This window comes from Corythoichthys intestinalis, chromosome 1, assembly GCF_030265065.1.
Source record: "Corythoichthys intestinalis isolate RoL2023-P3 chromosome 1, ASM3026506v1, whole genome shotgun sequence".
Lineage (NCBI taxonomy): Eukaryota > Metazoa > Chordata > Actinopteri > Syngnathiformes > Syngnathidae > Corythoichthys > Corythoichthys intestinalis.
The window spans coordinates 46,047,869-46,063,683 of NC_080395.1; the positions used below are offsets into that span (position 1 = coordinate 46,047,869).

The 15,815-nt window shown below is 40.3% G+C and overlaps 1 protein-coding gene across 1 annotated transcript; it reads right to left on the minus strand.

Annotated features, from left to right (window-relative positions):
• Positions 1-36: 36 nt before the first annotated feature.
• Positions 37-12,465, minus strand: btbd10b (BTB (POZ) domain containing 10b). Its single transcript, XM_057852678.1, has 9 exons — positions 12,351-12,465; positions 11,860-12,030; positions 9,300-9,493; positions 6,861-7,170; positions 6,688-6,790; positions 1,502-1,622; positions 1,223-1,420; positions 1,047-1,157; positions 37-977 (listed from the first exon to the last, which is right to left on the minus strand). Exons 2-9 carry the CDS (start codon positions 11,958-11,960, stop codon positions 646-648), a joined length of 1,470 nt encoding a protein of 489 aa, XP_057708661.1. The 5' UTR covers positions 11,961-12,030; positions 12,351-12,465; the 3' UTR covers positions 37-645.
• Between the last annotated feature and the right edge of the window lie 3,350 nt (positions 12,466-15,815).

The window sequence follows — 15,815 nt, forward strand, 5'->3', positions numbered from 1 at the left end:
AGAATATTCACAATTCAATAAGAACGTCCGTACAACTTAAGATTTTAATTTTCTTTATTGAACCACTTGAACATTGTGTACAACAGTTTCAAGCTTTGCACAAAAAGATTGAGAGCGTGCCAGCCCGTGTGCTCTGCTTTCATGTTCAGTCTGCGGTAGGAGCGTCACATCACATATCACATCCAGCCAATGACAGAACACATCCAGTTTACACTGTTAACAAGTGAAGGTCAGGTGAAAAGTGATGATCCCCCCTCTGCCCGTTATGACTGAGTCTTCTCTGTAAAAAGCACATTAAAGTCAATAGGCCACTCGGGAACATGTGGAGTCCAACGAAATGATTGATGAAAGGAAACATTGATACCACAAGAGTGCTCAGCCAAACCCAACAAATGAGGGTACAACATTGTAAATAATAATAGTAATAAGTGTTTACTGAATACATTGTAAACAAAAAAATAAATTGCTTTGGTCAAGTAAAAACAAAAAAACTACAGTAAAAGCAGTCCACCAGTTTCTTGGCTCTCTAAGGCTGCGAAGGAGGTGTCAAGGCAATTATGGTTATGGCGCCTCCCTTATGGTGCGCTCCATGCTGCAGCATGCTGGGAGGCAGACACGAGACGAGAGCGGGGTCCGAGGGCTTCCTCACACGGCGGGCGGCGGTCCCTCTGGGTCGGGCTCGTTGCTGTAGTTGTTGTTGTAAGCGTTGCCCCCGGGTGGGTGATTGGGCAGGATGTCCAACTCGTCCACCTGGGGGCCCGGGTGCAGGACAACCAGCTGGTCCTGCGGGATATCAGCCGCTGCCGCTGCCAAGTTGGTGATGGATTTGGACTTGACGCACTGGAAGTCCACGTGGCGACTCTTGCCCTCCTCCTTTTCCCATGACATGCGGATAAAGGGGCGCTGGACGTAGTTGTAGATAACCTCCGGACGACCTCCAGGGCGCTTCTTTACTTTCTCCTTATATGTGGGGTAACCTGCAACCCACGTGTGTTAGTGTCAACTTGAGTTGATAGTGCTAACTGTTCCGGAATGAATCCTTTTACCTTCAATGCCCAGTCTGATTTTCTTCAATCCCCTCTCCTTCAAAACAGACTTGGCCACATCTCTGTTCTCGATATACTTAAAGAATCTGTAGAGTTTTGTGCTGTAGATGACTGCAACGACATTTAGGTTAGTTCCGTTCTGTTTTCACTTTTGGGTTTCAGTCACTTTTACTCACTTTGTGAGTACTCCTCTCCCATCTGTGGCGGGTACTCCTCGTCCCAGTCCACCACGTCGTCGTCGGTGAGGACCACAATGTGGCACTCGCGCTCGCCGCTCTGGGCGCTCGCCACCATCAGAGGTAGAACCATTTCTTCCAGGTAAAACTCAAACTGTCGCCGGGCGCCGTCGTTGGACAGCTCGTGCATCAGGGCACCTGGAAGCGAGAGTTATACTGACAAACTGATTTTGATTTTTAAGGTTTCCTATCTTTACATAAAACAAAATAAAAACTCACTGAGGTCTCTGCATTTGATGGTGCTGTAGTCAAAAGAAATGCATAGATAGTCACACGCCTCCCGCAACTCAGGGATGGAGATTCCATCAGGACAACGGATTAGCCCCGATTTGTAGTAATCCTACCAATTAGACACAAAACACGCAGATGTGTCAGTGGAAAGTCTGAGTTGAGAACGAATCCATGTCAACATCACAATCGATGTTGCTGAGCTGGAAAGACAAGCATTCAAATGAATATCTGCAGGTTGATCACACTAATCATTAGCTCCTTGCATTCCTGGTTATGTTGCCAGGTTGAATGCACACTTACATGGCTGTTACAGTGATAGCTACGTTTGGAACAAGGCGAGCATTTACAGGTACATGCCGACGTGCTGTCAAAAGAAGGACCTTGGTGCCACTACAGAACACAAAAACATTTACGGCTAAATATGAGCTTTTAGGCAGATTTTCTGTTTAACCTCCTGACAAAATTGAAAAAACGGATGGGATGTCTATCGCTGTCAATGGCAGTGATCACTCAATACCAGCTATTCAAGTTGAAATGGTTCAACGTCTATCACTGTCAATGGCAGTGAATGAGTTATGATTTGAAAATCATTTATTTGTGTTTTGGCTTTCAAGTAAATTCTAAAATTGAGATACCGTAATTTCTGGACTACAAGCCGCTACTTTTTTCCCCCTCATTTTGGGTCCTGCGACGTGTGCAACGATGCGGCCAATTTGTGCATTTTTCTGACGGCCGCCAGGGGCGCTCGAGCATGGAATGTGGGAGTGAGACACGTGGAATATATGCGTCGAGGAAGACGCTAGTTTGCACTATTACCGGTGGTTTAACTTTGTGCGTTGTGCATGAATAGAGGTGGCGGACCCTCGTCTTTGTGCATGAGTAGAATTCGCAGACCCGCATCATGGAAAATGCTAGAAGAAATTAAATTGGCCATCTGAGTTGTATGGAAGCTTATGACTAGCGGCGAGAGATCGTTTGCCAAGACTAGCCGCATGCGAAGAGCAGCTTTTGCACAGGTATGCCGAGGGAGCCTGGCAGCGTGAAGCGGTGTACTGTGAAAGAAGTTTGCCATCACCAACAGGTTTCGAGGGGCCAGTCTGCTGCGTGACGAGGATGGCACGGGCTCAGGAGTGAATTTGCCTCATTATGGGAGACATTGAAGGTGACAATGAAGGAGAGACTGAGTAGCTGCGTGGTGAAGTGTATCTGAGCGTCTTCATTTCCGACACTGAGGGTGAAGACTTCCATGGTTTGAGTGCACAGGAGGAAGAGGAAGATAGCTAACAAAGACTTTTATGTCTTTAATAACCAGCCCACTTAGTGCTGTTACCGCCGTGTTGATGCTATGTAACTTCCGTGCCGCCGCTAAGTTAAGGTGTGTTATTAAAATTTTGAAAACTCTGTATTTCTTTGTCAATATCTCATGTTACTAAGTGGGCACACGTGGCAGGAGAGGCTTATGTATGTACAAAATGGTTTTTCCTTTAAAAATGTACTGGGTGAGGCTTGTAATCAGGGGCGCCCAATAGTCCAGAAATAATGGTAGTTCAAGTACATGAAGGCATCAAAAAATTGAAAATCAAACAAAACGAACAAAAAACAAATTCACAGTGCCCGAGTCCAAAACTGCTTCGCTCGGATGTTGCTAGCAGAGTTCATTAGGCATTATTGGGATTTTATAACCGATGAAGGCCTTGATGCCTGGTGCAGGTTTCAACAAGTAGAATTAATGTTTTTTGAAAACAATTTACTGCCAATTCTGGAACAAATTTAACAGCTAACTTTACCGAAAAAAACTTTTACAGCTATTTTACACAATGCAGCAAATTTAAGAATTTAGCGTGTACCTCCATTGGTCATCTGAAAAGGTTCCCAGAGCAATATTGTAGTTTAATGAATATCTGGTGTCATAATACAGTGGTAAGCAAAAATTTGGGGCCCCCTGATAATTTTAAAAACGGATTTCACTTGCAAAACACCAGATTGGTGAAAAGGTATTCATCTCGTTTGGTTGGCGTGAAACCCTCCCCCCACTGCGGTCCTTTGAGGACCGGTTTGACACCCCTAGTTTAGATGTTATTTCTGCAAAAGGAGGCAAAATATTAACCATGTTTTTCTGTAGGGGTTGCCCAAATATATGCAGAGGCCTGCTCTTGTTTAAATAATTATGAAGCAATTTCTGTTTACCCTGTAAACTTAATTTCACTTCTCAAATATTGTGTTCATTTGCTATGGCATATTTAACAGAAATTCTTGTTCCAAACAATCAGTGATTTACAAAGGAAAGTTTTAAAAATGAACAGGAGTGGCCAAACCTTTGCATGCGACTGTATTTGTGTCTAGTCTTTCATTTGGCAAAATGATGCCCCTAGTTAACTAGTTCACTGCCATTAATGGCAAAAGATGTCCAAATCCATTAGAACTGGGATGTCTGGCAGCAATTAAATCAAGGTACAGTGGTACCTCTACATGCGAAGTAGTGCTGCAACAATTAACTGATAAACTCCAGTAATCGATTAGAAAAAAATATTCAAATTAAATTTTGTTGCCTCGGGTATTCATTTAATTAAAGTGGCGTTGCAATGGTTTATTTTGAAAGTGTTTGCATTGAGTTTTATTGATTAGGGTGGATACACTGCCCTCTGGTCCGCCTCTTTTCACATGGCTGAATCCAACTGCTCCCTGTTAAGACCAACGTAAGCTCAGTTTTTGTGTTTTTTAATGCATTCATAATTTAGTTTATAGGTATATATTAGAGCTGTCCCGACTAGTCGACATAGTCGACGTCATCGATGACGTAAATCCGTCGACGAGCACAACATCCCGTCGACGGTTAATGAAGGGTTAAAAAAATATATGCGCGGAAAGTTCAGAATGTCGAATGCTCTGTATGCAAGCGGGGAAAGCGGCACAAAGCCAAAAAAGCGCACCAGAGTGTCCAAAACATTGACTTATTTCAAAGAAACAAAGGAGGCTACACTCTTCTGTCCTGTCTCTTCAATGCCAAGCTTGGATGCACGTCGGCCGTGAATAAACACCTCAAGCGCCGTCACCCAGTTTGTAAATTTTTTTTTTGTTTTTTCATTTTTTTGTACACCTGAGGGTGCTGTCGCCTTACTAAATAATAGTGTTTCATTGACAATGGGCCTATATAAGTGCTATTAGTATTGTTCTTAATGCTAACTGAAAGGTTTATTTCATGTTATGGTTTATTTTATGGTATAGAAAATTATATAAGGTTAAAAGGTCATAAATATATACAGTATATACAGTGATTGCACTCAAGGGAGAGATTGTCAATGATAAGGTAAAGGCAATTCACATAGGCAATTCATTGATATATAAATAAGGTTTAAAAGGAAAAAGGTGAAAAGTTTTCGTTAATTTCTAATTGTGTTGTTTTATTTGTGTGCACCGTAGCTCTTACGGTGTGATTACATCAAGGATGGAATAAAAGTTGTAAACCATCAGTTTAAGAGACCTATCTTTTCAATCAGGATGCTACACTAGTTAATTCTATCAGCATTTGAACTCATTGTTTATTTGTGATTTATTATTGTTATTTACGTGTTTATTTGTACTTTAATAAATAATTTAAGTGTTCCAATATGTTTTTTGTAAATTAATAAGCGTCAACAAAAATTTCATTGCTAAATTAGTAAACAAAAACAAAAAAATTTAAATTTCATTAAATTAGTCGACTAATCGTAAAAATAGTCGGCTGACTAATCGGGAGAAAATTAGTCGTTTGGGACAGCCCTAGTATATATAGCCGTTTTTTTTTTTTTTTTTTTGTGGGAATATGTCTGAACCATTTGTTTAGATCATTGGAAAAAAACTAGCATTTTACAGCATTTAAGCTAGTGGACTTTCTCTATGTAAATTAGCCAATTGTTCTTTCGTTTTACATAGATACTCATTTTTAAAAATAAATTTATACTGTTTGAGGCTCAGCTCAGGTATTTTATATTCCTTATCCGATTAACTAACTAGTCCATCGATTAATCAACTACTAAAATATTCGATAGCTGCAGCCCTAATACGAAGTTAATTCGTTCCAGGACCATGTTTGTAAGTTTAAATGGTCGTATGTCGAGCAGGATTTTCCCCTAGGAATACATTATTATTCCATTAATTCGTTCCACAGCCCAAAAACCTACACTAAATCCTTAATAACTACTGCCAGTACTATTACAAATGGCAATTACACATAGCAAAACAAATAAATTATACATACAAATCGGAATATAATAATAATTTCTGTAATAACAGTGTAATAATAGTGACGAATCGGGTTCTAATGTGGCGGACGTTTTTTGCTGTACCTGAACGCACCGCGTGGCTGAAGTGATAGAGAGAGGGAGCGGTGAGCATGAGTTTACTTTCGTTTTAGATGTTTTCCTGAGAACACTGTCAATTGCGGTAGGCGTTTTGTGTTCTTAACTTATAAAGACTGGCGAACGGTGGTTGGAGGAGGACCGTGGAGAGGTATTGTTGAGCCAGTTCACGGACGCGCACCCCATGCTCATATTTCTCTACAATATTCATCTTCTTTAGAAGGTAAGCGTCACCTTTTTCCTTGTTTCACCACCTGTACCAACATTTTTGAAACCTGTGTTGATTTCTCACACAAGAAAATCCGCCGTGCGTTAGTCTGCAGTGCTGTCATGTCGTCGTACTTCGAGCATGTCGTCAGATGTAGAAACAAATGGAGTCAAATTTTACGTCGGATGTCGAAAAGATCGTGTGTCGAAGCGATCGTATGTCGAAGTACCATTGTATACTGATTTCATTTTTCCCATTTTTGTTTCTTTATTATATGATTGCAGTGACCTTATCTTTAAACTGCTTTAGTGATTTAGTGTGGCTGTAAACACACCAGTGGGACTGACTGTTCAGTTAACCTGACGGGGGCCTGCATATGAACGAGAAAATAACTTTGCGGGTTGAAGGTGTTAATTGGGTTAATAGAGAGAGTTTCAATATTTCCGTGTAACATTTTTCAATGTAAATATGGCATATTAAAACACCTGCGACTTAGACTCAGGTGTGGCGCCTATGCATATTTTTCTTAAATTTCATAAAATTTGCGTGTGCGTCTTGTAGTCATGTGCACTCTATGGTGTGGTAACGTCTCAATGAAGTCCAAGTGATGACGGGACAAAGTTACTAACCAGAATTGCTCGGAAAACCGTTGAACTGATTCCTTCGGCCACCTCAAACTCCCCTTTCTCATTGGGCCGGGTGAAATTGTGCTCTCGTCCCGACCCGAACATTCTGTAAGCGAGCAACTTTTGTTACACTTTTCAGTCACCAGTGGTCACGGTTGCGTCAACGTGAACTCTACCTGCCCAGCATGGTATTGGGCTGCGCGGTGAAGATGGAGGGGTCGACCACGAAGCGCGTGTTGTCAACAATCAGCGTGACCCTCTCGGAGGTGCGCACGTTGCGGTTGCAGACAGTGGTGCTGGTCGCCGCCTCTTTGGGATTCTCATACACGAACACCATTTCGCCCGCTGGCAAACTTTTGAAGGTTCCCTCAGTGCTGGAGAGGCTGCTGTTGCGGCTGCTCACCACGCCGCTGCTGCTGGAGCCGCTGGGAGAAACCCTCTGCGGCCGAGGGCTGCCAGGCCTTGACGATGGCCCGCCATCGCGCTCTAGAGAAAATGAATGAATGAAAGTGTGCTAGGACATTTTAATAGTCAAGCTATTTTCTTCTACCTGTATTGATCTCAACAGGTGCGCTTGTCTTGAAGCTCATTGCACTTACAGGGTTCCCACAGGTTTCATCAAGTGAAATTTAATACTTTTGTAGACCACTTTGAATAAATAAAATGCCAATTCTTGGTCAAATTTCATTTCCAACCACAAGACAGGACAAAGGGGAAAAACATCACTAATTTTCTGAAATTTTCTCTTACAATTTTATGCAATGCAGTACACTTTAAAATGCAAGGAATTGTAGACCTACCTGACAAAATTTAATGTCTTTTTATGAAACGTTGCCAACATCAGTAAATTTAGGATTTTCAAGCGTTTATCATAAAACCCTGCAGGAACTGGAATTTAACTGCAAAACTTGTGGGAGCTGCTCAGGCCTGATAAAATTCATTCATTTCCATTTAAGATGTCAAATATCCATGGGAAAACTGGCAGTGAATGGGTGGATGTTTAGTTGCCGAGCAGAAGTGAAAGACCTAAAATAATGTGAAACTCATAATTCCTTATAAATGCAAAGGTTGATGAAAGAGGAAATGACTCAGTGCCAGAGCGTAAGAACTTCTTGTAAAAGAAGTTGAAAAACGAGGTCATGGAGAGAAAAGCGATGATGCATCCATGATGTCACCGCCAATGTGGTTCTGCTTATATGAAGATTGGAATAAAATGCAGATGTAACGTTACATTATTTTACCTGCCTCTCACTCAAACCTCCTTTTTATTAATTGTTGACGCTTGAGATCATTTGCTGGCTATAGCGGAAATCATGGGTCTCTTCTGTTATAGTTATTTGTATGCTGTAGACACTTTGTACTGCTCCCTATAGTCTGGGAGAATATCGGCTAACTGCGTATAAATGCTGCAGAATGTGTGCGGACTGGGTTTGGTACAAGTTAAAAAGATGTTCAGTTAGTTTTTATTAACATTGTATTGATTCATAAAAGTATTTATAATCAGAAAAATAATCTAAACTTATTAACTAAAAATTTACAAAAATGATATAATAAATCCTATTATTTAGTTGGTTGTTATTGCTGATCAAAAGTAGTCACATGGCCTAAAAGGTTTTTGTGGTTTTAAGTGTCAACTTTTGAATAGCTGTCCACTGTAGTGACCACTGTCCCTTAAAGGGTTAAATAATATAGAGGGGGAAAAAAGTGGCATGACATGAAACAACTGCTTAATCGGCTAGCAGTAATGTGAAAACAGAATACTTACGCTATTCATAGCTGAGAAATTTACCTACAGTAGACAGGAATTTTCCATCCAATGGCAAAGAGCTTGGATGGGTTTATTTACAACCTCATCCGACTTGTAAAACACGAAGGGAAACCCTGCAATGTACCGATGACCTGTAAACTTTATCGTCACTTAGCAGTACTTAGATAATTTGGCCCGGTACAAACTGAGTGTCGCTTAACCTTCTAGACTAGTGTATCACATTTGATACACTCAGAATTTCATTATTTTGAGACTAATTTAGAATTTTGGAAAAAAAAAAAAAAAAAAAACAGATGGATGCAAGTCAACACATGCATCTGCAGGTTATACATATTAGAGCGCTTATAATACATATTCATTTTGATTTTTTTTCAACAAATTTGAAAAAAGTACCATTAGGACCTTATTTTTTAAGTTTTGGGATTCTCTGACAATTGCTTCATGTTGCAGGCATTAAGGTGTTAACTAATTGATACCGTTAGGTTGACGTGAATATCTCCACGTTATGATGTTACTGATAACAACATATTTAGATGAGTTTATTAAAAAATCTCTCTCCGGATAGAAAGAAGCCTGATTGTGTACTGTATTTCTAACTTTTTTTAATGACTCACTGTTCTACCACAAAAGTTCCAATCGCCCAGTAGTGCCTCACCAAGTGGACTACAGGGTTTACTGCCATCTTCAGTGAGGTTCCTAAGCGCTGGGAATATTTCAAAGGGAATCGCCCAGAATGTATGGTGATCATTCACTGCCAGCCCCTCCGGTCAAAATGGATCGGACGTTCTATCGCCATCAATGGCAGACAAAGAGTTAAAATGTTGCATTCACAAACGGGCATCCTCACCACTGTTATGCTGGCGGGTGGGTGAAGTGAGGTTGCGAATGCATGGGGTGAGCTGCCCCTCTCTCTCATGCGAGGAATCCCTGGAGCGATCGCTGGAGCGACGCCGGTCACGTGAACGGTCGCAGCCCCCGCTGGCACCGTGCAGGCTCATCTTCCTCTGTTGGCTCTCCACTCCAGATGCGATTGCTCGACTGCTGCTTCAACACAAAAGATGACTCAACGTCCGCGTGCAGGCACGATGGGAAATTTTAATTCATTGCGGGAACACGGCTATGGCTGCAATGTCGCAGGTTGTATTCATCACGTTTGACAGACTGGTTAGTTAAGAGAAAGCAGAAACTTGGAATGAAAAGTGTTTGGTGCAGTTGTATGATTAATGCTCACAGAATGCAGTCAAGCCCCATCAAAAATTTAGATAATTGATGCTCAGCCGATGCCAACTATTGTACGGACCAGCCCAACTTAAATATAGGACTAAGTTTCAGTGAAACAACTAACGTCTTATTTTGATTTTTAACCCAGATTTTCTGAAACCATCCTTTAGTCCAAACCAAACATAAAACATCTGAGCCACTATCATGCAAATGTAATCAATTGTGGACTTTTTTTACAGCCTCGTCTTTTTTAGACCTCAAAAACATATTGTGCCATCTAGAAATTAAAATATCCATCCATTTGAGTCTTTGTACCATGCAGCTTTGTGAATAAGGCTAAAAAATAAAGCCTATCTTAATAATCAATCAGTCATTTTTTTTAAAATTAAATGGACTTAGAAAACATTTTTTCATCCTATTACTGTACAAGAAAAACAAGACATTTTAAATTGACACTTCAATCTAAAATTCATTAGGATTCCATCAACAGTGTACTCTAGAGCTGGGAATCTTTGGGCACCTAACGATTCGATTACGATTACGATTCAGAGGCTCCGATTCGATTATAAAACGATTATTGATGCACCCCCCCTCCTTTTTTTTTTTTTTTTTTTTTTAAATGTTTTGTACATTAGTTCCAAAATAGTTCAAAAATACTCTCAGGCTAAACCAAACTACTATTTCAGTATCAAGTTAACATATAGCAGTAAACAAATATACAAAAATAACAGTAAATAAAAAACTCCAGTCCCCATTCTGTATCAGCAGCTTTAAACTACATTCAATTAATTTAATGTTGTCAATCAACCGTTAAAGTTGTTAAAATTGCTCCTGTTATTCCATAATTTCCCTTTTGTCTACTTTCGACATGTGAAACTTTTAAAACTATTTTAAAGATAGATTCAAGTCAATATTTTACCGATTTAGGAGTATTTTAGATAAAAAGGTAATTAGGTTTGCTTGGAAGGTTCGCTACAACAGCCTTGCAGGGAAGTGTACTGCTTTAAGATGGCGGCCGTTCACTAAAACCCGCATCTAGCTTTTTGTAGATGTGCTGCAACGCTACCGAATCTATATTGCATCTAGTCCTATATAAATGATATCTATTATCCATTATGTGGATGTACTTGTAGCAGCTTTTCGGCAGCAGTCAGGTATGTTGTTGTGTTTTTTTATCTCGTGGCATGAGTTGAGCTAGAGCCGTGAGTTGAGCATTGGCATTACCCGAGGGGCCGTATAATGAGAAGCATGATGTTTAGCTACTCTCGCTCCGTTTTTCCTCATTGCGTACCGAAGAGCGCGCGGCGCGCTGAGTGTGTTGTACTTCCTCTTTACTTGGCATATTTCAATAATCGGAATTTGGATGTTTGTGAATCGTTCTCGAATCTTCCACGGCCGAATCGCAAATAATCTAAGAATCGGAAATTTTGCACACCTCTAGTGTACTCCATAACAGGGGTGTAATGATACACTGATTTGGATCGAATGATCAAATCGAATGGGTCAACATGTCAACATTTGAAATAAATTTTAACCCTCCGTAACTCTGGCAGGACTCTTTGTTCTACCGGCCAGCTTCTTTTACAAGTTTTACAACTTTTACTTTGACGACCTTTCGGGTTTTGTAAAGGGCTATACAAATAAATTTGATTAATTGATCTGACCGGTTTCGGCAACAAAATTGTCAAAAATGTCTAAATTGTGTAGTATTTTCTATTGCTTTATGTTGAAACAACCTTTATATGTGTACATAATATAATAAATCAATTGGAGACCCTTGAATTGAATTGTGGCAAGCTGGGCCAAAAATCTCATCGTCACAAAAATATTATTGTCATGAAATTGATTATTCAAAACCCTAGTCTGTAATACAGTATGTCAGGAAATGTCATTATTGATGTTTTCATTAACCACAGACACATTCAACAACACAGATAGGGAAAATTAGGATTTGGACAGTTTGATGTGACGTTTGATTGACTTTTTAAAACATTTGTAAAGTAATTGTTGACCTACAATTGTATGTTTTCCATTTTTGTGTTTAGGAAGCTAACGTTTAGCAAAGGGGAAAAATACTGCCCCGTTGATAATGAAGTCGACTACAATCAAATGATATTGTTACTTACAGTAAGCCCATTCCGATGTCGCTAATAAATCCTGATTTCGTTTGACTTGGTCTCGCTCACCTCGAATGCTTGCACAGTTTCCGAGGTCGGCTCGTCGATTTCCCTTCCCAGTTTTCCGTGTCACTGGAGTTACTGTCATATGACTGCAGACGCGTTGCCATCACCCGGACAGCCGGAAGTCCGCTCCGGAAGTGTCAGTGTTCATAATCAAGTAGTACTCAACTGGACCAGCTGATATTTATGAAAAATAAAATCAATTCTCATGACAAAATCCTCCTATTGTTTTTAGCTTCGACAGAATCCAGCAGTGATGTCGTCTTGAATAAAATAACTCCAAATTAAAATACAAAAACAAGCGCTATCAAGACTATATATGGCAATAGACGATTAGCATTAGCTTAGTTTCCTGCCTTAGCATTCCTTCGTAGCCGGCCGCGTCGCTATCATCAGTTTATATTCCCATTTGGAGATTAACTCGTAGAATATTAGCCAGCCCAGCACTAGAGTAGCATAAAGCCTGTGAGATTGTCATAAAATATCAAAGTAGTTACCAAAATATCGTATATTTCCGCCGAAGTGTGATCCCGACAGCTAGCTAGCCAGCCTCCAGCTTTCAAAACAGTCATGCAGTGACGTCACATGACACGTGACGTACGCGAATTCGTGTCGGAGCGAATGATTCCAGGTTAGGTTAAAAACGTTTCTCATTTGAAAATAAAATAAAATTATTACGATATGTATAAATATCCATACATATTTAAACATTTTGTCTCGAAACATCGAATAGTAGTTTTTTTTTCCAGTCTCGCGATAAATGGCTTTGTATTTTTTTTTTCCTTCCGAAAATGCGTTTGAAAAATGAGAGTCAATTTCACTTGAATTGATCTTAATGATAACAAATACGTTAAATACACAATTATAATATTCTAGAATTACAACTGATTTGATAACCTACCATCTTTATTGTAAAGAGCATTACAGTGAGTGTTTTACATCGAAGGATCATTAATCAGGTTTCACATCTAATAAATGCATGCTCCCAAAAAGAAAATTGTCCTCACAGGGATAATCGATAGCCATCGTGTAAGACAATACGATAGGATTAAATTGCTAAAATATCCAAAAGTTGATTTTGAGAAATCTCGCGATATGTGGCTTCGCAATTTGTTTTATGAAATAATGAACAGCAGGGGTCCCTAAACCGTTTAAAATTGTGACACGCATCTGAAATGACATGTACGCATCAATTTCATTTCAGTTACCTACAATTGAGTCAGACTAAATAAATCAAAGTTTCTTGCCAAAATTCACATGCAGTAGAGCTTATCATATTGCATATCAATATCCACCAAACTAAAACAGTAATGCAGATTTAAAAGTCATATTTAAAATCAAACAAAATAATGAATAATAGTTGCATTCATGTAAAATCTGTTAAAAAAGAAAAAAGGTTTTAATTAAGTTTATAAAGCTAGTTATTTCGCAAAGTGAAAACCTCCAGTTGCATTAAAGTGCCTATGGCAGGATTAAAAAAAAGCCTTAAATAGAATTATTATGTGAATTAGAATCATATTTTCAGACGATTCGTCTATATGCAACAATTTGGCAAAGCGCAGATGACGAGAAATTAGTTTTTTAATCTGCCGTTTAGCCCCTGCCTGTCATTATATGGCTCTAGCGTCGCCAACAGGAGGATGACGTCGGCAGGGTCATGTTTTAAACTGATTTAGAATTCAGCCCATTGAGGGGGAATAATTCAGAATGAGGAAAATGCGACAAAGTGAGCCTCAAAATGTCATTGTTTCAATCTCTCTACTCCAATATTTTTACAGGATATTCTTTTTATCAAAGTATTTTCCCCCAGTTGCTAAATAAATGGTATGGTCATGACAAAGAACAGTCTTGTACTAAATAGAATATGAAATGATAAAAATGCATTTATTCAGTACGACATGGCAAAATTACTCCATAATGGTCAAAACGGTCGACTTCTTGCACCTCCCGAACGATATTTTATGCCACCAGAGTTAGTCCGGCTTTTGTCATTTCCCTGCCCCGGCTTCGGAGAGCGTGAACAAACCAGAAGGCGCGACAGCTAGCCGGCATGCTAAACCGAACCGAGTAATGTTTTAAAGTCTTATTCTCGCCTTTCGAAGCAAAAAAAATCACACAAAACTACCCCAGATCATGTCACACGGTGGCGGGGTTGTCGATTGTCTTCGCCGATCGGCAACCCGCACGGCGGCGAGCAAGTTACAGCCCGTCGTTCCCCTGCTGCGGGTAGGAGAGCCTGTTTGCTGGGGAAGCAGCTGGAGAATGACTGCCAGACAAACCAACCGACGTCGGAGGCAGAGGCGTAGCAAGGGTCCCAGGGGGCCCCAGGCAACAAGCAACATAGGGCCCTTTGAGTGTGTGCAAGTAAGGGGGACAGTTGGACTTGGAGCAATAGCATGTTTAATAAAAGTATAATAACGCCTCAGTCTCATAGAGTGCTTTTTAGGACACTCATAAGGACATAAAACTACAGTAACATAGTACACTCACCGCTGTCTTGCTTCCTTTTCTCCGCTTCTTTTTTTTCCTTTCTTTTTTCATTTCCAGACGGATAACTTCTCTTCATTTTGCCAATTAAAAAAAGGCCCGATCGCCGCCCACTCTCACTCTGAGTCACGTGACACACATACATATTTGCGCAGTAAAATGAAGACGAAGGTGGGGGGGTTCGAGTGCGCGCTGCGTGCGGTTATCTTGGCCATAAAAGTGGCGAAAACTAAGCACTTTACACTCATATTGATGTACAACATCATTTTAAGATGCTAAACTAACACCTTCCCTCTTAAAGCAAATGTGCAATGCGAATATAATGTAAAGAACGCTCTCCTCGACGCAGCGAGAACGAGTGGGATCAACCAGCCGACGTAACAGGAAAAACACGAAACGGTCGCGCTGATAACGGCTCTAACTTATCATAAGAACTTTATGGCATGAAGAGGAAATACTTCCATACGTTCATGGACACACAGATTAATCCTCTAACAGGTGGGGTGGCCCCCTCTGCTCGAAATGCGCACCTTAAGCTTACGCCTATTCTCGTTCTCAGAATATGCAGCGCTTGTGACGTAAGACAATAACAGGACTGGTTGCTATGGGATTGTACGCAGCATACCGCATATCCAAGGAACCTTGCTAAAAGGAGTATTAAAATTGCTGATAAAATCGTTTAGGATTATTTTAGATGCATATATGTTATATTGTTCTTATAGAGTGTTCAACGAGGAATACGATAGACCCATTAATAGACTTTCTTGGAAAAATCACCATTTCTTTAAGTAGTCACATGAATAAATGAGGTGGCCTGTGAAAACCAAATTAAAATATTACAGCAAGGACTTTTCATAAAGTTCTTGGTGAATCACTCTTTGAATATATATACAGTGTCAAAACTGATTGAACGTGCGTTTATCATGTAAGCCAATTGGGACTGATAACAGAATTGATCGATAATCTGCCAAATAATTCCATGGTATTAAATCACTCCCAATACTTTCAGCTACGACAGTGCGGGGAAGCTGAGTGTGCTAAATCTTTGTGTGTCAAATCTGTTAGTCCTCTGGGGGCCCCTGCTGGCTGGAGGCCCCTAGGCAATTGCCTGCGTATGCCTAATGGGACGCGACGCCTCTGGTCGGAGGAGCGCGTAGCAGCCACATGGTCAACACGAATATGGCGAAAATGAATGCTTAACTACACGGCCAAAACGTAAACAGTGAGAGAGCGGCGTGCAGTTGTTGTGCAGCTAACATGGCAGGGTGTGTCTGAGGAGAACTTTTCTACATGTCCGTCCATGATCAAACTTAAGTAAATAGTCCTTTATTTAAAGAAAGTTTGTAGTTTTTACTTTGTAATCGCTATATTCGCGGCCATTTTTAACACAAAGTTGCAATTTCTGATGGCGTGGAAAATTTGACATAACACCGGGCACACGAAGAGGGCAATAAGCCGAGTATAGTGCTCTCCCG

Bases quoted from the DNA above. Each gene is read 5' to 3' on its own strand.
- btbd10b (XM_057852678.1), bottom strand. From the start codon at position 11,960: ATGGCAACGCGTCTGCAGTCATATGACAGTAACTCCAGTGACACGGAA. The intron at 6,791-6,860 runs GTAGAGTTCACG...GCTCGCTTACAG, and splicing joins CCCAATACCATGCTGGGCAG to AATGTTCGGGTCGGGACGAG. The intron at 1,623-6,687 runs GTTAGTAACTTT...TCTAATTGGTAG, and splicing joins CGGTTTTCCGAGCAATTCTG to GATTACTACAAATCGGGGCT.